The sequence below is a fragment of the Saprolegnia diclina genome (genome assembly GCF_000281045.1).
Source record: "Saprolegnia diclina VS20 unplaced genomic scaffold supercont1.69, whole genome shotgun sequence".
Taxonomy (NCBI): domain Eukaryota; phylum Oomycota; class Saprolegniomycetes; order Saprolegniales; family Saprolegniaceae; genus Saprolegnia; species Saprolegnia diclina.
This window is the reverse complement of record NW_008246136.1, coordinates 166,686-185,402: the sequence shown is the minus strand read 5'-3', so window position 1 is coordinate 185,402 and position 18,717 is coordinate 166,686. Positions and strand designations below refer to the sequence as shown.

At 58.1% G+C, this 18,717-nt stretch overlaps 10 protein-coding genes across 10 annotated transcripts; 5 read left to right on the top strand and 5 right to left on the bottom strand.

Annotated features, from left to right (window-relative positions):
• Positions 1 to 1,617: 1,617 nt before the first annotated feature.
• Positions 1,618 to 2,113, bottom strand: SDRG_14267 (hypothetical protein). The gene has a single exon (XM_008620383.1). It carries the CDS (start codon positions 2,090 to 2,092, stop codon positions 1,697 to 1,699), a length of 396 nt encoding a protein of 131 aa, XP_008618605.1. The 5' UTR covers positions 2,093 to 2,113; the 3' UTR covers positions 1,618 to 1,696.
• Positions 2,114 to 2,421: 308 nt separating this feature from the next.
• On the bottom strand, positions 2,422 to 3,830 carry SDRG_14266 (hypothetical protein). Its single transcript, XM_008620382.1, has 2 exons — positions 3,385 to 3,830; positions 2,422 to 3,334 (listed from the first exon to the last, which is right to left on the bottom strand). The coding sequence occupies exons 1-2, from the start codon at positions 3,578 to 3,580 to the stop codon at positions 2,508 to 2,510; spliced, it is 1,023 nt and encodes a 340-aa protein (XP_008618604.1). The 5' UTR covers positions 3,581 to 3,830; the 3' UTR covers positions 2,422 to 2,507.
• A 1,432-nt stretch (positions 3,831 to 5,262) lies between these two features.
• Positions 5,263 to 6,663, bottom strand: SDRG_14265 (hypothetical protein). The gene is made up of 4 exons (XM_008620381.1): positions 6,441 to 6,663; positions 6,308 to 6,395; positions 6,039 to 6,257; positions 5,263 to 5,986 (listed from the first exon to the last, which is right to left on the bottom strand). Exons 1-4 carry the CDS (start codon positions 6,600 to 6,602, stop codon positions 5,352 to 5,354), a joined length of 1,104 nt encoding a protein of 367 aa, XP_008618603.1. The 5' UTR covers positions 6,603 to 6,663; the 3' UTR covers positions 5,263 to 5,351.
• A 538-nt stretch (positions 6,664 to 7,201) lies between these two features.
• On the bottom strand, positions 7,202 to 10,007 carry SDRG_14264 (hypothetical protein). Its single transcript, XM_008620380.1, has 8 exons — positions 9,849 to 10,007; positions 9,564 to 9,799; positions 9,197 to 9,514; positions 9,072 to 9,146; positions 8,710 to 9,028; positions 8,005 to 8,666; positions 7,804 to 7,960; positions 7,202 to 7,746 (listed from the first exon to the last, which is right to left on the bottom strand). The coding sequence occupies exons 1-8, from the start codon at positions 9,967 to 9,969 to the stop codon at positions 7,319 to 7,321; spliced, it is 2,316 nt and encodes a 771-aa protein (XP_008618602.1). The 5' UTR covers positions 9,970 to 10,007; the 3' UTR covers positions 7,202 to 7,318.
• A 1,055-nt stretch (positions 10,008 to 11,062) lies between these two features.
• Positions 11,063 to 11,743, bottom strand: SDRG_14263 (hypothetical protein). The gene is made up of 3 exons (XM_008620379.1): positions 11,470 to 11,743; positions 11,243 to 11,423; positions 11,063 to 11,199 (listed from the first exon to the last, which is right to left on the bottom strand). Exons 1-3 carry the CDS (start codon positions 11,732 to 11,734, stop codon positions 11,100 to 11,102), a joined length of 546 nt encoding a protein of 181 aa, XP_008618601.1. The 5' UTR covers positions 11,735 to 11,743; the 3' UTR covers positions 11,063 to 11,099.
• Positions 11,744 to 12,209: 466 nt separating this feature from the next.
• On the top strand, positions 12,210 to 13,920 carry SDRG_14262 (hypothetical protein). Its single transcript, XM_008620378.1, has 7 exons — positions 12,210 to 12,318; positions 12,365 to 12,549; positions 12,599 to 12,677; positions 12,722 to 13,009; positions 13,053 to 13,237; positions 13,282 to 13,360; positions 13,404 to 13,920. The coding sequence occupies exons 1-7, from the start codon at positions 12,230 to 12,232 to the stop codon at positions 13,801 to 13,803; spliced, it is 1,305 nt and encodes a 434-aa protein (XP_008618600.1). The 5' UTR covers positions 12,210 to 12,229; the 3' UTR covers positions 13,804 to 13,920.
• A 1,021-nt stretch (positions 13,921 to 14,941) lies between these two features.
• On the top strand, positions 14,942 to 16,490 carry SDRG_14261 (hypothetical protein). Its single transcript, XM_008620377.1, has one exon. It carries the CDS (start codon positions 14,946 to 14,948, stop codon positions 16,329 to 16,331), a length of 1,386 nt encoding a protein of 461 aa, XP_008618599.1. The 5' UTR covers positions 14,942 to 14,945; the 3' UTR covers positions 16,332 to 16,490.
• Positions 16,491 to 16,776: 286 nt separating this feature from the next.
• On the top strand, positions 16,777 to 17,389 carry SDRG_14260 (copper/zinc superoxide dismutase). Its single transcript, XM_008620376.1, has 2 exons — positions 16,777 to 17,062; positions 17,112 to 17,389. The coding sequence occupies exons 1-2, from the start codon at positions 16,796 to 16,798 to the stop codon at positions 17,307 to 17,309; spliced, it is 465 nt and encodes a 154-aa protein (XP_008618598.1). The 5' UTR covers positions 16,777 to 16,795; the 3' UTR covers positions 17,310 to 17,389.
• A 47-nt stretch (positions 17,390 to 17,436) lies between these two features.
• Positions 17,437 to 17,995, top strand: SDRG_14259 (hypothetical protein). Its single transcript, XM_008620375.1, has one exon. The coding sequence runs from the start codon at positions 17,511 to 17,513 to the stop codon at positions 17,949 to 17,951; it is 441 nt and encodes a 146-aa protein (XP_008618597.1). The 5' UTR covers positions 17,437 to 17,510; the 3' UTR covers positions 17,952 to 17,995.
• A 42-nt stretch (positions 17,996 to 18,037) lies between these two features.
• SDRG_14258 (hypothetical protein) lies at positions 18,038 to 18,701 on the top strand. Its single transcript, XM_008620374.1, has one exon. The coding sequence runs from the start codon at positions 18,164 to 18,166 to the stop codon at positions 18,608 to 18,610; it is 447 nt and encodes a 148-aa protein (XP_008618596.1). The 5' UTR covers positions 18,038 to 18,163; the 3' UTR covers positions 18,611 to 18,701.
• The last annotated feature ends 16 nt before the right edge of the window (positions 18,702 to 18,717 follow it).

Below are 18,717 nucleotides of genomic sequence, written 5' to 3'. Positions count from 1 at the left end.
TTTCTCGAGATGCACAGCTGTGAATTGGGCCATCAATCAGCTTTTGTATTACAAGCCTGCGTACTTCGATATGCGTGATATTGATAGAGGCAGCCCCGCCGCACGTCGTGGCAGTCGGAGAAGCGCGATACGATGTAGCTGTAGCCAATCGGAATGCAGGAAAAGAAAAGACGGGTTAGGGTTGGCGTGTTCTTTCTTCAAGAAGTCGTGTCATTCTGCTTCCACCCCCCAAGGCGATGCCAAAGCAGCGGACACCAAACATAGCGGCAAGCGCCAGCACCCAAGGTCGTTTGGAAGCGAATGTCGACGCCATTGAACCATTCTAACGTTACTCGTGTAGGTGCTGGACGAGGACGCGGTTCGATTGCAGAACCGATGAGCGAAGAACGCCAGCATAAGGCAGCAGCGCGCAAGGTCGGTGACTTTATGAGCGACATCGATATGAACTATGGCTTTGTAGGTCTCCAACGTCGTCAAGAGATTCGATCGCCCACCTTGTTGCACAGCGTCGCGCTTCCAAAATTGGCTCCGTCCGCCCGGCGACTGCCTCGACAACACGAGCCAACGGTAGCTGCGGTCCATCGCGCACCTGCTGCTGGTCGCCAACAGCGAAACGACGTTGGCTTCGTCGCCACGCGCCCGGTCCAAGACGCGAGCACCGACTTGCGCAGGTAAACCAATTCACGTTCGCTTGCCGAAACACAAGCTCATGCAACGTCTAGGACGCATCCCATGTTCAATTTCAACCATGGCGGAGACACGCTTCATGGCGAAGGCGCGCAAGGACGCACGTCGCGGCCCTGCTGGCAACTGCGAGGCGCACGCAGAAGGGTCGGTGAATGCGGCCTTGTCGGCGTCCATGAACTCGAGGTAGCCTAACGGTTGTCCTCGACGTGCTTAACCGTTGACTTCTAGGCACCGGCAAGCGCGGACCCGACGGGGCAACCCACGGCGGCCACAACCGCGAAGAGCCAGAAGCGCAAGGCACAAGAGACGGCAGCGCAGATAGCTTGTCGAATGCAAGAACGCTGTCGTTTTACTCGTGCTCTAGGACGCCAAAACTCTGCCGGCGCTGGACAATCCCGCCGGGACCTTGCAGTCGATTTTGCCCATCGAAGCGCGTACCCTCGCCGACTTGACGACATCGAGCTCGCCTCGGTCTCGAGACACCGTCTCGTCGTTGGCGACATCGACGGCTCAAACGGGCCGGTAGCCACGGTGATCGTCGTGTGCGTGAGCTCGGTAACGCAGGGCATGAAGCTCTCGTTCCGGGCTTGCAACGCGACGAACCCCGCAAGGTGGCCGAGGACGCGAGCGCGCACGGCCCATCTGCGTCCGCCGATAACGTCGCGGTGGCTACGAACGCGGACGGGACTGCCGACAGCATCAGGCCGAGAAGAATGGAGACGCGCAGCATGACCAAGGCACGCCAGATGGTGGCCGCTGCGCTAGCAGCGCAAACCATTAACGACCGTCGTGCGCTCTCGCGGGCCGCAAGGCGCTCCGTCTGCCGCTTACGAGTCTTTTCAGCAACCGCCTCAGCCGCAGTGACATTCCCGCGCACATCATCTGGATGCGTGTCACTACTCGGCCGGCAACGTAGCTGCTAAGACACGCTTTAATCAACACACTTCCAGATTTTTTTTTGCTACCTTGTTGTCTCGATCCTAGTTGGATAGTTGGGATATTGGTGGCTTCAATCCACACTTTGGTCGTGGCGCAGCGACGCGTTGTGGGCTGTTCCAAGGTGAAAGCCGTCCATGTGGCCGAGCGACGCAAGGAGCGTCAAGCCAAGGCCACAGAATGCCTTTGGCGCCAACGACGCGGGCGCCAGGTACGCAGCGACTTCCGAAAGCACGAACAAGGCGACGTCCAAATACAGCAGTGTGAGTTTGACTTGCGACAGAGTGCGGTCGGGATCGCACGGACCTGTGCCACCGCCGGGCGTCAAGCACTGGCGCTCGAGTCGACGGCACCACGACGGTGGGAGCAGCGGTACCTCGAGAGCGAACGCAAGCGCTGGTAGAATCAGTAGCGTCCACCAGTCGCGCCACACGACGACCATGAGCGTCGTCATTACGGGTAGCGCCATGTTGTTTTGCGAGGTTTGCAACTGTATGGCTGCCGTCGACGTCAACTTGGCGCCTGGCTTTGCCACGTGGTTGCGTGTTTCTCGACATCGCAGATTCGATCCCGAGCTCTTTTCGTCCAGAGCTTGAGAATACCGTGACCGAGTTGCTGCTATGTTGCAACTTATACATACGTAGCCGAAGCTGTCGGTCCAAATCTTCCATTCTCCCAAGGGGAGGAGAGTTACATAATGAATCTTCTATCGGCGTCAGCTATTCGCTCGAATCTAGACTTGTACTAATCTCTCGTATACATTCGTACTCTGTGAATGATCCTCATTTTGCAACAAAGTGTACGGTGGCAGACTTGCGTATTGTTTATAGTTATGTGAAAATGGGACGTGGAAGCAGTTCGTGTCAAAAATGGAAACAAACGACTTACAACGTCATGCCGAGGATCGAAGCGGCGTCGGCCTTCTCGCTGAGGAGCTCGTCCGTCGTCGTCTTGATGAGCTTCTCAACGGCGGGCGAGATGGTCATCGTCTCGTCAATCGTCACCTGGCCGTCGCCGTGGCAGCGCATCGGGAACGAAAAGATGAGGTTCTCCGGCACGCCGTGCTTGTTGCCGTTCGAGAGGATACCCATCGAGACCACCTCGGTCGAGCCGTAGAGCCACGCCTGCATGTGGCCCTTGATGGCCGAGGCCACCGAGAGCGCCGACGAGAGCTTGCGTGCCTTGATGATAGCGGCGCCTCGCTGCTGCACGTCCTTCATGAGCGAGCCGTGGAGCCAGTCCTGGTCGTTGTAGTACGCCGAGAGCGGCTTGGCCTCGCCGTCCTTGTTGATCGTCACGTACGACGCGTCCGGGACCTGCGTCGCCGAGTGGTTGCCCCAAATAATGCAGTTCTGCACCTGCGTCGAGGTGACAGTGTTGGCCCCGCACGCCTCGTTGATCTTGACCGTGAGGAGCGAGCGCATGCGCTCGTGGTCGAGGCGCATGAGGGCCGAAAAGTTCTTAGTCGGGATGCTCGGCGCGTGGCGCATGCACACGAGGCAGTTGGTGTTGGCCGGGTTGGCGACCACGAGCACCTTGATGTCGCGGTCCGCCACCTTCTCGATGGCCTCGCCCTGGACCTTGAAGATGGCCGTGTTCTTGGCGATGAGGTCCTTGCGCTCCATGCCCACCTTGCGCGGGAAACCACCAAGGAGGATCGCAATGTTGGCGCCCTTGAACGCAACCTCGGCGTCCGTCGTGAGCGTAATTTCTACCATCCTCATCATCAGTTGTCATGTCCATGCGAGCGAGCGTGCGTACCATCGACAAGGTCGTACGCGCAGTCGAGGAGCTCCATCTTGACGCCCTCCATGACCTCGAGCGACTGGGGAATGTCGAGGAGGCGGAGGTTGATGCGCGTGTTGGCGCCGAGGACGTGGCCGCCGCAGAGCTGCGGGAGGAGCGAGTAGCCGACTTGGCCGGCGGCGCCGGAGACAACGACAGTGGTGGCAGGCATGGTGCAAACTTGGAAATGACCCAAAGTCTTCAACTTGCATCTTTCGACGAAAAAGGCGTTGCGTATCCGGATCCGGTTTCGTGCCCGAATGCGCCCTTCTGATTTGCCAACGGCGGCGGTGGCGTCGGCGCATCACGCGGCGTTTGGCGCAAACTCAACGTTGACGTATCGGGCCGCGCCAACTCTTTGGTGCCGATCTTCAAGCATACTCGACAGCTCCCGCCCCATGGGCGCTAGCATAGCAATTCGGCAGTTGCCGCGACGCCAGTCGAGTGACGCCAGCGCGTTCGGCGCGTGACGCTGTTTCCCACGTGCTACATTCCGCTGCTGGATTCTATCGACGTGGCCAGCTGCTAAATCCACCCAACCACAAGACTGTCCGTGATCGATCGCCGTCACGATGGTACGCGCTGCGATGCTAGAGGCAGCGCCATCGCGTGACGTCGATGGCACCCGGCAACCAGCCCGGCAACAGACGCGTCGGGCACCATCTGCGGTGCCTCCGACTTGCTCGAGTTACAAATTGCGATATGCTACCCTGGTCCGTAGTAGCGAGGCCCTCTTTGCTGCGTTCGCGCCATCTACGGAGGCCCTCGTGACTCGTTACGCAAACCCAACGGTAGCGGTAAGTTGCGTGCATTTAGTGGACTTATTGCCGCGGGCGTGAATCTATGTGGTTTTTCCGGGTGCGAATTGAATTCTCACGTCGCTCTTGGGTGGGTTTGGCGTTGCATCCACCTTGCACTTGGCCAAGTATCTTGTTCGTATCGCACATCTTCTTGGCGGCGCGCGTGATGCAGTCGCCATCGTCCTCGACGATCAGCGCCTCGTGGAGCGATCTAGAGAGCAGACTCGGTCGTCTCCTCGGCGCTCTCGGCGGCGATGTGCTCTCGGCAACTCTTGGGTAAAGCTAGCGTGCTCTACGTTTTGCACATCACTTGCAGCCGAACGCGCGGCATAAAAGCTACAGGCTCCCATCCTCTTGCCACGTCATGCGAGAATGTTGGTCTATCTTCAAATCCAGAGACAAGCCCCCGCAGTCAGCTCCCGCAGTCACTTGCCCTCTTCACTTTCGGCGAGCGAAACTTTGGTGGACGACAGGGGCCAAACTACTACCGGGAATTCTACGTTAAATAATCTATTCCCTACTTGGTTCCCACGCCGCTTGCAACCTGTGCTCGATGGATGTCCGTGGGAACGACGAGCTTCGGACGTGAAAAGGAAGCTATGGAGCATATCTATGGAGGCTAATATGGTATGTGGGGGCCTGTATCTGACTCCGAAACGTGGTTGCAAGCGACGTAGGTTCTTGGCACCCGTGAACCGTGGAAGTGTACTGAAAAATGCGACCTCAGCAGCACTTTGCAGCAGCAGCAGCGATCCTTCGTACACGCTGAGGCATCGCATACCTTACACTGCTTCCATGTCGCGACAGGATCGCGCTTGGAGTAGAACGCGGGGGCTGGACGAGTGCGCTGAGGCCGCGTTTCATGGCAGCGAGCTCGCCACGTCATATGCACGACCCTGATCCCGATCACTTTTACAAGCCAACGGCAGCGATTCTCCGGTGGCCACAAGATCTTTCCGACCAGATTGGCTGCGACGGATCGTGCGCATCCGGCATCATGGCCTGTGCCCTGCCGACTGGAACCTCGCCTCCCCGGTCCGCTCTCGCTCACAGATGGTCGCGGCGTGAGTTTATTATAACGGCTTATCTGCAGCGCGTATATTGGTTTCAATGCATCGAGGAACACTCACTTAGATTCAGAATTTACAGCGAAAACTTGACGTCCATGCTCATGGCGCGGCCCGCCGAGAGCTGCGGGATCTGCGAGTACTTGGAAAGCATGAAGCCACGGAGCGCGCGGAGGAGATCTTTGTACGTGATGTCCATCGAGTGCTCTTCGAACGCCGAGATGAACGCATACGACATGGCGCCGGTGGCCGTGCCATCAATGACCGCGTCCGCCGACGTCTGCGTGTCCATGCAGCCCGAGAAGAGGACGACGTCGCCCAAGGTGGTCTTTTCCTTGATGGACTTTTCAGCCACGGGGCCTGCGGACGCCGGCGCGGCGGGCGCCGAGAACGAGTTGTACGCGTCCTGGATGCCGCGCTTGGCGGCCTGCGTATCGCCGCGGAGGAAATCAAGGCCGGCGCGGAAGAACTTCTTGACCGCGACGAGGCGGTTGTCCTGCTCGTGGATCTGCAAGTTGCCGTCGATCGTGTACGTGAACGGAAGGTCGAGCGCTGAGCCCGAGTGGCAGCAGTCAAAGATCGCCGTGAGCTTGACACCAGCGGGCAACGGCGCGCAGAGAAGGGCGTGCATCTCGTCGTCCGAGATCATGCCCGCCGTGGCGTAGTCAACAGGGCAAATGGTCTCGTCCATGCCATCGGCCTCATCACCATCTAAACGTCCCCGTGAGACCAACCGGTGAAGCACATTGAGTTGTCAACGTACTTGCGTCCTCTTCCTGCGAGCCGTGGCCGCTAAAGTGAAAGAAGAGCGAGTCGCCGGCCTTGGCGCCCTGCACGAGCCAGCGCATGCCCGAGAGGATGTTGGCGCGCGTCGGGAGGGCGTAGCCGTTGCCGTCGTCCGTGAGCTTGCGCATCGTGTTGGTGGGGAAGCCGCACTTTTCATGGACAAAGTTCGAGAGATTCTCGACGTCCTTCACGCAGCCTAGATATATTCGCGTTAGCCGACAAGAACCCGATCGCAAGTCGACGTACCGCGGAGCTCTGCTTCGGTGTTGTAGTAGTTGATGCCGATGAAGAGCGCCTTCTTCGTGCTCGACGCATTGTGGTATTCCTGGTGGTGCTACGCCACGATGAGACTGCGTTCAGACAACCACTGCACGCCTACCCAGGCGTCGGCCGGCGGCGCCGCCGTCGAGTTCACCTCCTTGGTGCTGTTGTTGCCCATGTGCTGGTCGATCAGCTGGTTGCCATACTTCTCGACCTTCTCGAGGTGCTCCGGTTCGACATGCTTGGTGAGGTTCGAGAGGCTCGAGAAGAACGACGACATGGTGGCTGGTAGCTTGGCGGCAGATGCGGAAATGGTCCTCTGCGGCTGAGGCGGCTTGGCAGAGGCCGCTGCGACATGTGCTGGAGCTCACAACGGTTTGTCCCTATCAGTAACTGGGATATACTATTATCCGGATAACATACCAAATTTGAGCACAAAAGATATGGCGTGCTTGGTTTGTCCCAAAAGAGGCGTGTGGGTAAAACGGGACAATACAGCGTGCGACAAAAAAGTGAGCTGAATCCCGCCGAAATTCAAGCGTGACCATCGTGGGCTGAGGACGAGAAGGAAACCTCTCCAAGGCAGACCCCACTTCAAAAGCCATTGTCAACGTCAGCTTCAACATGATAGAGAAGGCCCAACGAGGCTAGTCTGACTGCGGAAATTCTATCTTATTGAACTGCAGTGCATTGGCATCTTTCAGCGCGCAGAGAAGGGATCGTACACTGTACGATTCCGTGCTGGCATCCTGGGTACCCCGCCTTCAGTCCTCCGCCAACACGCGCGTCATGCAATGCAATTCAGCAAATCAACGTGGCTAGCGCAAGGATCGATGGCTGGGCTATCGAGGCATTCTCTACCCGCAGCAACTACAATAATTGTACAAAAGTCGAGGTCCTTCCATTGTCCCTCGCTCCATCTATCTATCAGTATTTAATTCTACGTCAACTTTTCTCTACACGACCTTTGCCACCAGGGACATACTACAAGAGCTTTTACGCGAGCGGGTGCGCGAGCGCGGCGCGGCGACCCTCGGGTGTTTGCAGCAGCGTGTGCTCTTTGGCGAGTGCCGCCATCGCGTCTTGCATCTCTTTCATGTGGGCCACAAAGTCGGCGCGCACCTTGGCGTAGTCTTCCTCCATGTGCTGGATCTGCATCGTCTGCGTCCGGTGGAGCTCGTTGAGCACGTTGATCTGCATGTCCATGCCGGCCATGCGCTGGCGCGTGAGGGCGTCCGGGCGCACGTCGTCGTGGGTTTTGTCCATCGTATTTTGCCGGGACCGCGGTCCGACCGCGTCCGTGCTGTCGTCGGCCACGAACTGCTGCAATCGCAAGCTCAGTCGCTTGCGCTCCTTCTCTGCAATCTCGTATTTTTCTTGGAGCGGCTCCAGCGTGGTGAGCCGAAACTTCATGGCGAGATTTTCTATGTTGATAGCAACGAATTGTATCAAGACAATATCAAGCTGCATTGTACACGTACCTTGCTTGAGCGTTTGCATGTGCTTCATAGACTCGGTGGCCATTTCCGAGCGCACAGGGCTCGCTGGTACATGATGCGAGTGTGCCGCTGGCGTAGGAGTTGGCGTCGGTGGCGGACACCGCTCGAGCTCCTGGGCGCGCTTCTCCAGCGTCGCGACCTGTCGTGACATGAGAAATGTTGAGATGGATCAAATCAACGCACCGTAGTCAGTGCTGACACGAGGTTGGTCTCGAGCTTCTGGAACGCCTCGGGAGAGGGTGCGGAGGCGAGCGCGGCTTCGAGCGACTTGACTTTGGCAGCGAGATCGTTCTTTTCGGCAATGACCGCGTTCAGTCGACCAAGGCCTTGCTGCAGCTGCATTTGGGTTTGGAGTTGTTCGAGATCTGCGCGCAACTTTGCGTTTTCATCCTGGAGCTGCTTGAGGCGCACGTTCAAGTCCAGGTCGCGGTCCAATACAAGGCCGAGCGGGTCGAGTTCTTTCGGGAGCGCTGGCACTGCGACTGGGATTGGGTCTGGCAGTGGCGCATCTCCCGTTGAGCCTGCTGGCTGGAGTGCGACGAGCAAAAACTCTGTCGTTTGCTGCAGGCGCTGGTTGCGCTTCAAGACGTTGCGCAACTCGTCGATGAGGACGTGGTTGCCGTCCTCGGCTAGCACACAAGGCGCGAACGGCGGTGGATCGTGAGCTAACGTCGTAAAGCTCATCTCTTCCAGCACGATCGAGTCGTCGTTCTTTGGGGACCCTCCGCTCCACTCGACTTCAGGGTCAAAGTTAAAGTTGGAGTCGATCTCACGGTGACTCGAGCTCAGCGAGTGCTTGCCAAACTCGCTTTCATCCTCGTCGTCGTCGTCCTCGAGCGAGTCATCTAGACGGAGACAGTCAGCTCTGATCGACGGTGCGTCTCGTACTGCGAATCTCGTCGATCGTGGTCTCTGGTTCAAATACGTAGGCGGCGCGAGTCAATTCGTGGATCTTGTGGATGTGATCGTACGCAGGCTCGAGCGAGCCGGCGGTTGCAATAGCGTCTTGCACCAATTGGAGCTTGAGAATCTCAAACTCTTGAAGCAGCGTGAGGTTCCACGTCCGTAGTTGGAGACCATGCTGCGTCTCGCCGTCTTCGCGCACTTGAAGTTCGTCGAGCTCGAACTGTAGGCCATCCATCTTTTTCTCGGCGAGTGTCAGGGATGCCTGGAGCTTCTTAACCTTGCGTTGCTGGCCCTCAAGTTGCTACAGAGCCGTTGACTATGAAATTCGGCAACGAGGTGCACACCCGCGTGAGGCGCTCAATGGACGCGTGGCCGTCGTCCGAGTACTCGCTAAATGTGTCTTGAATTCCTCCGTTGTTCTAATCACGTTGTCTGCGTCAGCAATGATTTGAGGACGATGACGTCATACCATCGTCGACGACGAGTCGGTAAGGGTGCTGGACCGCACAAGCGATGGTGGCGCCTTGGAATGGCGCAATGGGCCATCCGTAAAGGGATCTCGCACAAGGCGTGTCGAGCCGCGAAGGTCAGCCGCGGTGGCCGTGTCAGCCCGCTGCTTCTTTGTGGGATTGTTGTTGCGGTCAACGATGTGGCACTTGATGTTGAGCGAGAGGCGGGCCGAGGGTTCTTTGGATGACGGAAGCGCTGGCAGCGACAAGGTGAGCGACTTGTTCAGGTACAGCGCAATGTCGAGCTCAAAGTGAGCGACTTGGGTCTGCGACGGCAGCTAAGCTTGGTTTGTCAGCAACAGCAATCGAAGTCTCCATTGCACATACCGAGGTGACGATGAAGTGGTACAGCTTGGGCTCAAACGTGGTCGCGGACGACGACGACGACCTGTCCGCGCGTGTGAGCGTCGACTGGAGCCCGACAACTTGTCGGAACTCGGCCATGTTGTTCTTCCAAATCGCAGGGTCCGAGTTGATGTGCTTGGCATCGCGCTGGAACGTGATGCGAAGCTCCTTGTCTGTGAGCTGCACGTGGTGCGAAATGTGCACGTGCTCGAGCACAACTAGATTGGATCATACGGCAAAGTGCAAACTGGGAAAGACATGGAATACCATCGAGCTGGAAGCGCGCGCGCATGGCCGCCATGCTGCCCCGCGCGAGAAGCGGGACCGGCGTCTCGGGCTCGGCCACGGACCGTGACGTGAACGTGTACATCTCGTGCTGGAGGTACATGCCGGGCGCGACAAAATGGCGTCGGCGTGTGGGGAAACACCGCGCCAGATGGTGGCGACAGGCGCCTGTGATTGGCTGCCGCTATTAATAGGGTGCACTTTATCGTAATTGTCTCTATCTTGGCATCTTGGGACGATCGCATGGCAGTGGCGTGACAAGCGAGTAGAGTCGCCTCGCTCGCGGTCGCTTGCGCGGCCAACAACGCGACCTCGGAGCATAATGACCTCGGGGCATCCGAGTTCAATATGTCAATTACATGTAAACGTGAACACGCTACACCATTGAGCTGGACAACCATGCGATTTTCTGACTGCCCTTCTACAGTACAAGCGAAACTCCGTCTGCTGGTTTCACGGGTCCCAACTTTGCCGAAAGCTAGCACTGAATTACGGCACGGAATGGCATGCAATTCAGACGACGGGCGACCTATGACAGCTGAGATAGCTGTTGAGATATGAATACTTGTGACCACGGGGCGTGCGCTTGGAGAAGTTTGGATGGTGAAATATCCCTCCTGCTCTCGAAGCTGCTCCTGTAGAGTTCCGCAGCAGCTACGGGAAAGAGATGACGATTTATTGCACTGAAGTAGACATCACTACATCAATGACTCGATTTTCTAGCGTCGCGGCGTTCACGCTGTGCAGCACGATCATGATGGGCCATGAGACTTCTGTGAGAAAAAGCGCGTTCAAAAGGACAGTGGCGATAAATCACAAACGATACAAACCCCGCTACTCACCAAGCACACAACTCCACCGTGCACGCTTGGCTTTCTGCGGTACAGCAAGGCGTCGGCGCAGTGGTGGCCACTAATACTAGCTCCTTGTGGCATGCATGCAGACCAAGACCTTGCCCGCCAAACGCTGCGCCAAATTGCAGCGTGGATGCAAAGCGTGAGTCACGGAGGCAGGGTTCGAAAACCCAGTATCCAGAACGCAAAGCTCGTTGAGGATCCGATCGTAGCGTTGGCTGACGTGGCACGCACAGCCTCGATCCATCACAATGCCAAAAGGTAGTCACCACGGCGACCAGCTACTTTCTCGACCGTAGTAGGTACCGGAGCGGTTTAGATCCGCGCGTTGGTCTTTTGCACTCGATTCTTGTCAACCTCAATCAAGGGTTTGGTATTCTTAGTAGTAGCTCACGCCTGATTGAATCATCGCTGAGGCGTACTTGGTTTCTTCGCAGCTCTTTTTCGGAATCGTCTTGACCACGGTGCCTTTGAGCCAGCTACGTACGTGCGATTAGAGCTGAGTGAGCAGATCCATCGCACCCGAGAGTCTGCGCGTCGGTGAGCGGTTCGTGGTGTTTCTCTTTTGGCGCCTTCTTCATGCGCGTATGCTTGAACTTGTCGGCGCGTAGCGCAAGCCCGCTATTGTACTCGCATGCATGCAAGTCTGCGTCGCTGTTGTTGTTTGCCGCGTCTTCGGACGCCTCCAGGAGCGCTTCGATCCCTGAAGGACGCGTGAGCTGGCAACGCCTGATGGAACGAGGGTGTACCTGCGAGAAACTGCGCTCTCGGGAGCGTGCCGTCTGGGAACCACGCGCTAACTTGGTCGACGATCGTCGCTGGCGGACTCGTGCCTTTGGGACAGTGGTACAAAGCGTGCACAAACGCAGGAAAGGCCGAGGGGTTGATCGTCGGGCCCCGCTGGGCTGCCACGTCATAGGCCGACGCCACGTCGGATGCATTAAACGCGTGCAGCGGCAGTAGCCCTTCAAAGGGCCCTTGCGGCCCAAGATACGTAAGCCCAAAGAACGACATGGTGTTTTGACAACTAGCTGATTTCAGATAGAAAGCCTATCTTTAGCCCAACGTTCGCGCGGAACCCTATCCCTCTAGCCAGAGCTGAACGGCGCTGAGATTGGCTGGAGCGAAATGTTGAAATGTCGGCAAGGACAATGGCGTTTGCACGAATCCTAGAGCTTGAAGGCTTGAAGAGCCCCAAACCCGACCCTGCATGTAGAGAGAGACCTGCTACTAGTATAGCCCCATGGTATAGCCCACAGTTCACTCATTAGCCACACGATTGGACACTAGCCAGCACAACATTCGTGGACCAGTGGGAGACGCCGAACGTCGGCGCAAGACTTTCAGTCGAAAACGATACCAAATGTGCCCACGGAACGTCGCTGGCAGTTCCGAGTGCGCTGACATCATGCCGGCGGTCTTCTCATGTTGAGTGCATCTAGTCAAACGAACCGGTTCACCCTAGTACGGTTGGGAGAACAAAGATCGCAGAATTTCGAATCCGTGACGATGGCAACGCTGCGACTGGAGGCGATATACCTCACAGTAGCATCCATGGCCGCTTTCGCCGCCAAGGGCCTCGATGTCATTCGTCTTCGGTGAGCGGCTCGATGTGGAGAACGAGACGAAGATGGCTGCGTGTAGCCCCGGTGGCGATGCGTGGTGCATTGAGCGGTCGGCCGTGGACCCGCTCCTCACGGACTCGGTCGAGCGGGAGGCGCTCCGCACGATGGAAGACAAGAAAGAGACCTCGATTTACTACCATGGCAATACGCTGCAGATCCGCACCTGCTTGGTCCGCGGCGTCCGCGTCAACCATGTCAACCTCGGTACACACTGCAACATGCTTGGAGGCGGCTCGTCATCGATCGCACCTAGCGCCGGGGACGGCGCATGCGCTGCGCAACGGCGACCGCATCGCGATTCTCGCCTCGCCCTATGGTGGCGACGTCGTCGTGTACGCAGTGCTCGGTATCTCGCCACTCTGACGCGACCGCGTAGGTACCACGTGGAGATCGCAGTCGTCGGTGACGCGGTGCCGCAGAGCGCTATCTACGCGACGACGGCGCCTGATTCGAGTGACGCAGACTCGGACGTTCAAGTGTGCCACAAACGAGAGGTCTCGTCGGACGCCTCGTCCCGCGCGGCCAAGCGGCAACGACGGGCACCACCGTCGATTCCCGAGACACGTTCTGGGTCACTTTATCAGTTGCGCCTTGTGAGCGACGCTCTGGCACCAGCATCAGCCGCGGCCATGAAGCAGCGACGTCTCGACATCGTGCGCCTCGGGTACGACTGAATGCACTGTGTCTCGTTCTACTTGGCCTTGTAGACCCGACCATCGTTCCTATTCGTTTGGCCGGTCGCTCGTCGCGAACCTTTTCACTGACCCAAAGGAGCGCCAGGCACTGCTCGACTTGGAGGACGACCACTGTCAGTTTCTGAGCGACTACCACGGCAACCTTCGCGTCATGGACACGAGCCGCTTTGGCACGCGCGTCAACACCGTGCGACTGGGTACGGCCTCCCCGCATCGGCATCTTTGACGATATATGCGTCAGAACCGTATGCGCCCCGGCTGCTCGATGTCGGCGACAAGGTCGTGCTCCTCAAGTCTCTGCGCGGCAGCGACCTCCTCGCGTACGTACACACCCCGACTTGCGGCGGTTCCAAGGACAAGTAGGTATGTGGTGGAAGATGCCACGATCCGTCGCAGTTTGTTGGCGCCGGCGCCACCGACGACACCGATCCAGCGCAGCGTGACTCCAACGCCGGCCGCGTCCCCCATCTCGGAGCACTCGTTCTTATCGGTCGCGTCGCAGCCGGCCAAGGGGCGCAAGCGCTGTGGCTTGAACGGCTGCGAGAAGCACGGCGTGGCACCGCAAGGCCGCTGCAAGACGCACACGGACCCGGACAAGCGTCTGCGCTGCCAGTACGTCGCCGACGACGGCGTCGTTTGCACCAACTTTGCCAACGGCCGCGGCGAGTGCGAGAAACACCTCGGCTGCGTCCACGGAGCCACGAGCAGCCGCGAGAACATGCGCACGACGCGGCGCAACCCATCGACCAAGCGCAACGTGTAGCGAAGCCCCGTCCGCACAATATTTTGAGTATCAATCGGACTGCACGCTGGTGTTGGCGGCGTCATCACGCAGGTGCGTCCAGGTGGATGGATGGTCGCTTCGGATACGTTGACTCGCACCCAACTATTGATCGCCCGAGTCACGAGGAGGTTCCTGTACCAGGGGTATGGAGGATGTACGTTTAACGACTAGACCCTGGCAACTTCGCAGCATCAACACACCGAGATGTGTGTTGTGTTATCGTCGAGCGAGGAGGAGAACCATAGATCAATAACCCAAGCTAACGTGGGTGAAAGTCGCCAAGGTCTGGTCGCACAAGGATTCTAGCGCCAAGTCCACGGCCATGTCCACCAACAGCGCCACTATGTATCGTCTCGACACGACCTCCTTGTACCATGCCAACGTCGCCGACTGGCTCCGTCAAGTAGGCCCAAGTGACGGCTGCGCCTGCCTTCAAGGACATTGCGTTGTTGGATAGACACCTACGAGACGCATGTGGTAACTGGAGTGCCATACCTCGAGCCAGGCGCGAACGCCGACACCTTCAAGAACGAGGCTGACGACAAGATCGCATTCACGTCGTGGACCTCCGCCATGGCATTAACGACGTCGTTGGGCAGCAAATTTGTTCATTTTGTCAAATCAAATACTGCACCGACAAAGGACAGAGACGAGGTTTATCGCCTGTGGGCTCGTGCAACCAGAAGGTCGTGTTAGCAAGGACATCAAATATCCTATTGATGTCCTTACTATGAGCTATCTATCCGATGGTATACCAAGGCGTCTTGGTCCCTTGGGTGGCGCTGCCTTGGCGGGCGTTGGCGACGATAAGCTTATGTTTTTGAGGCTTGATCTGTCGATTTACGGCAGTTTCCCGAAATTTGGGTCCACCAAACCATTCTGATTGATACCCAAGGAACATTTCAGATTCGTGTAGCACCACGTCGTTGCGGTCGAGGCCACCTGCGTGCGCAATCAATCTTTGCACAAGTGTTTCTGCTTTATAGGTATGCGATCGCGCAATGGACTGTGAGTGAGAATAGCCAAGTGTTGACCCATGCAATACCCCATGCCAGTTTCCCGAAATTTGCATTTCGACCAACATTCTGGTGCAAAGTCACTGCAATTCTATTTTGCACTCGATGCCAAAGGGCGCAGCGTGGGCCCTCCGCGTGCGCGCGCTCGCAATCTACAAGGAGCTGCATGGCCACGTGCTGGTGCCGTACCGCTACAGCGTGCCCATAGACGACAAGCGCTGGCCTCGCGAGACGTGGACCCTCCCGCTGGGCAACATTGTGCACAAGCTCCGCCAATCGCACCCGTCACTGCCGCCCGACCGACGCGACGCGCTAGTTGCGCTCGGGTTTGCGTTCTCGGGGCTCAAGACGACGATCGCATGGTCCGATAAAGTGCTTGCGCTCTCGACCTACAAGCGCTTGAACGGCCATCTGCGCGTGCCGACGGCGTTTGTCGTTCCGGACAACGACACCAGCTGGCCGCGGTCGCTCTGGCGCCTCAAGCTCGGCGGTATCGTTCAAAAGCTGCGCAAAGCAGCCCACACGCTCGACCACGCCAGGCGCCTCGACCTCGTTGCGCTCGGATTCGTCTGGAGCTTGAAGCGCAAGCGTGCGCCACCGCCGACAGCCTCGCCACCAGAGGCGTCGAAGCCGGCCCCGCTGTTGCCGCCGCCGATCGTAGAGAGCTACCTGCCGCTGCCAGCGTACGAGAGCCCATTGGTACCACTGCAGCGAAAGCGCGCGTCAGCGACGCACTCGAGTATCTCGCTCCAAAGCCAGCGCCTCCTCGTCCAGCTCGCGTCCTTGCACATAGGGCGTGCCATGCCGAGCAAGTTTTGCGTGCCGGCAACTGCGCCGTGGCCATCGGACGCCCACGGCCGTACCATTGACGTCGACGTCATGCGCCAAGCGTACAAGCGAGGCATGCTCGACCCAAGTGTTGTCGCAGCGCTCAACCGCGTTCGCTTTGTCTGGAGCGTGCGGCAACACCACATGGAGACGCACTTGGTCGCGCTGGGAACCTTCCATCGCCTCTTTGGCCATACCGAGGTACCGTACCGGTTTGTTGTCCCCGCACCAAACGAGCCAGATGCAAGTCTGTGGCCGCCGAGCGTGCATGGCCTCCATCTCGGAAACGCGGTGCACAAGTGGCGCCAGCGCCAAAGTCGACTGACGCCGCCGCAGCGCGCGCAGCTTGACGCTCTCGGCTTTGTGTACGACGCGACGCGCAGCCCGTACATCGAGTGGTCGGACAAGGTGCTCGCTTTGCAAACCTACAAAGCACTCGCAGGCCATGTCCGCGTCCCGAAATCGTTTGTCGTGCCCGACAACGACCTCAATTGGCCGCCACAGCTGTGGCGCATGAAGCTGGGCGGCGTCGTCGACAAGCTACGGCGTGGCCTCGAAAAATTGACCAACGACCAGCGCACGGTCCTAGCGAGCCTGGGCTTCGTCGGCAAGCACGGACGCACGCTGGCGTCCGAGGAGGCCACCCGCGTTGTGCCCATCTAGGCGCCGCTCGAAGATCGCAATCGCAGCACATGCATTTTGATCGCTGAGCTTCCACAAGGCAATAAAATATGGCAAATATTTAAAAGAATAACCGCGTGAGAGCATACAAACGCAAGACATATAGTAATTCACAGGCATTAAATCCCACTTGTTTTTTGCACCAACAAACTTGATTGGTTTGGGGGCCGTAGCTGTACCATGATATAGTGTATCTCGTGTGCACGTTAAGTCGATATAGTGTACGAATAGAGATCATGTTGCAACCGTGGCAGCAAACACACGCGAGTCCACGCCACCCCTCTTTTCGCGCCACAAGCTCGGCGTATCGCCAAAGCGTTGAGACTCAACCGAGTGGAAGAGAATGCCACAAAGGTGTTGTACTTTTGCAACACTAAAACAAATCACACTATTTGCAACGCTTCGGATTGCATATTAATACTGTCATTTCTTATTGACCGACCAAGATGGCGAAGGCGGTGGTGACCTTGTACGGCGATGACGCCCGCGTGTATGGCTCGCTCGTCCTGAGCCAGTCGAACGAAGATGCCAAGACGCTCGTCGTCGGCAACCTCAAGGGCCTCTCGGCCGGCAAGCACGCGCTCCACATCAACGTCTTTGGCGATGTCTCCAACGGCGGCGCGTCCACGGGTGGTGTCTTCAACCCCTTTGGCAAGGCCCACGGCGCCCCGGAGGACGAAGAGCGCCGCGTCGGCTCGCTCGGCAACATCCAGGTACTTGGATCTTATGCATGCTGCAAGGTGTTGACGAGGCTGCCTCTAGGTCGACGAGGAAGGCAACGCCAAGGTCCACGTTGAAGACGCGCTCCTCAAGCTCATTGGCCCGCACTCGGTCATTGGCCGCTCGCTCGTGATCCACGAAAACGAAGACGACCTTGGCAAGGGCGGTCATGAGCTCAGCCTCCAGAACGGCAACGCCGGCCCGATCAAGGCCTTTGGTGTCATTGGCATCTCGGCGTAAACGTACTCGTATTGCTACTTGACACCGTGGTGATGCGTGGATCCCAGCATTGAACACCGACGATGAAGTTATGTGATCGATTCGATGTGTTCTACGACCGTTGCAGGACCCTGGACGCCGTTGGACTCGGTGATTGGCAACGACTTCGGTTTCGTGTTCTCCGTCGGTCAAAGCCCTGGCATCGGCATAGCGCAACGTGCCATGAAGCTCACACCACTTGCTTTTCTTGCCACTTCATTCTTGGCCGCGCTCTCGGCCGCCGAGACGGAGTGCGACCTCAACAAGCTCGTGACGTCGTTTGGCAGTGTCCTCGGCGCCGCGATGGCGTGTCAGAACGCGAGCAGCTACACCTTTTTGCCACCGACAAAGGAGCCCACCGCCGCCAACATTGAAGCCATTTGCGCGTCGCCCGCGTGCATCCCACTGCTCCCAGCGCTCTCGTCCATCCCCAACTGCTCGGTGGGCGCCATCAACATTGGCGCGTTCGCCGCCGCGGTCAACGCAAGCTGTGGCAACAAAACGGCAGCGCCCACGACGGCACCGCCCGCCGCGACGCCGAAACCCACTTCGCACACGTCGACGACGCGCTTGAATCATGTTCTTGGCGGCGCTGTCGTCGCCACCGTGCTTGCCTTGAGTTAACGGGATCCGTAATACATCTACCACGAGAAGAATTTTGCAGATCAATCCAGTGCGAGTGCGCACCGCCGCGAACGAGAGTCCTTATCTGAGTCGCTCAAGCCCCTTCTCACTCAAATTCCAGCCACGAGCGCAACGATGGAGCGGTGACACTTTATTTTGGTGTCGGAGACGAGCCAGGAATAGCCATTCTCCGTACTTTGAACTGGACGAGGATGTCAACTCGGGCTGCGCTGGTCGTCGTCGTCGTCGCGTGCCTCGGTAGCAGTGCGACTGCCTCGCCACCGCCCTGCAACTTCACAGTACTGAGCGCGACGTTTGATATCATGACGGCGTCCCAGTGTCAATACGCGACCAACTATACGTTTTTGCCACCGAGTACGGAGCCTACAGCCGCCGACGTCGACGCGATCTGCGCCGCGCCCGCGTGCCAAGGGCTCATTCCGCTCCTCACGACCCACGCTCCGTCGTGCGTCGTGGGGTCCGTGGATTTTGGTGCGTTTGCCGCATCTGTGAAAGCGCGCTGTGGGAACGGCAGCACCGACGTCTCGCACTCGACGACGAATCCGCCGCCCATGACTGCGCCCGGGTCGGCATCGAGCCTCTCGGCTGTGAGCGCGCTTCCTTTCCTCGTCGCGACCATCGCCGCATTCTTGCCCTAGATAAGGCTAAAAAACTCTAGGTGAGTACTGTAGCTGATGGAATCTACCTCGAACATGCAACTTGCGCAGCAAGAAATAGGTTGAATCTCTGGTTGACTGACGCCAGC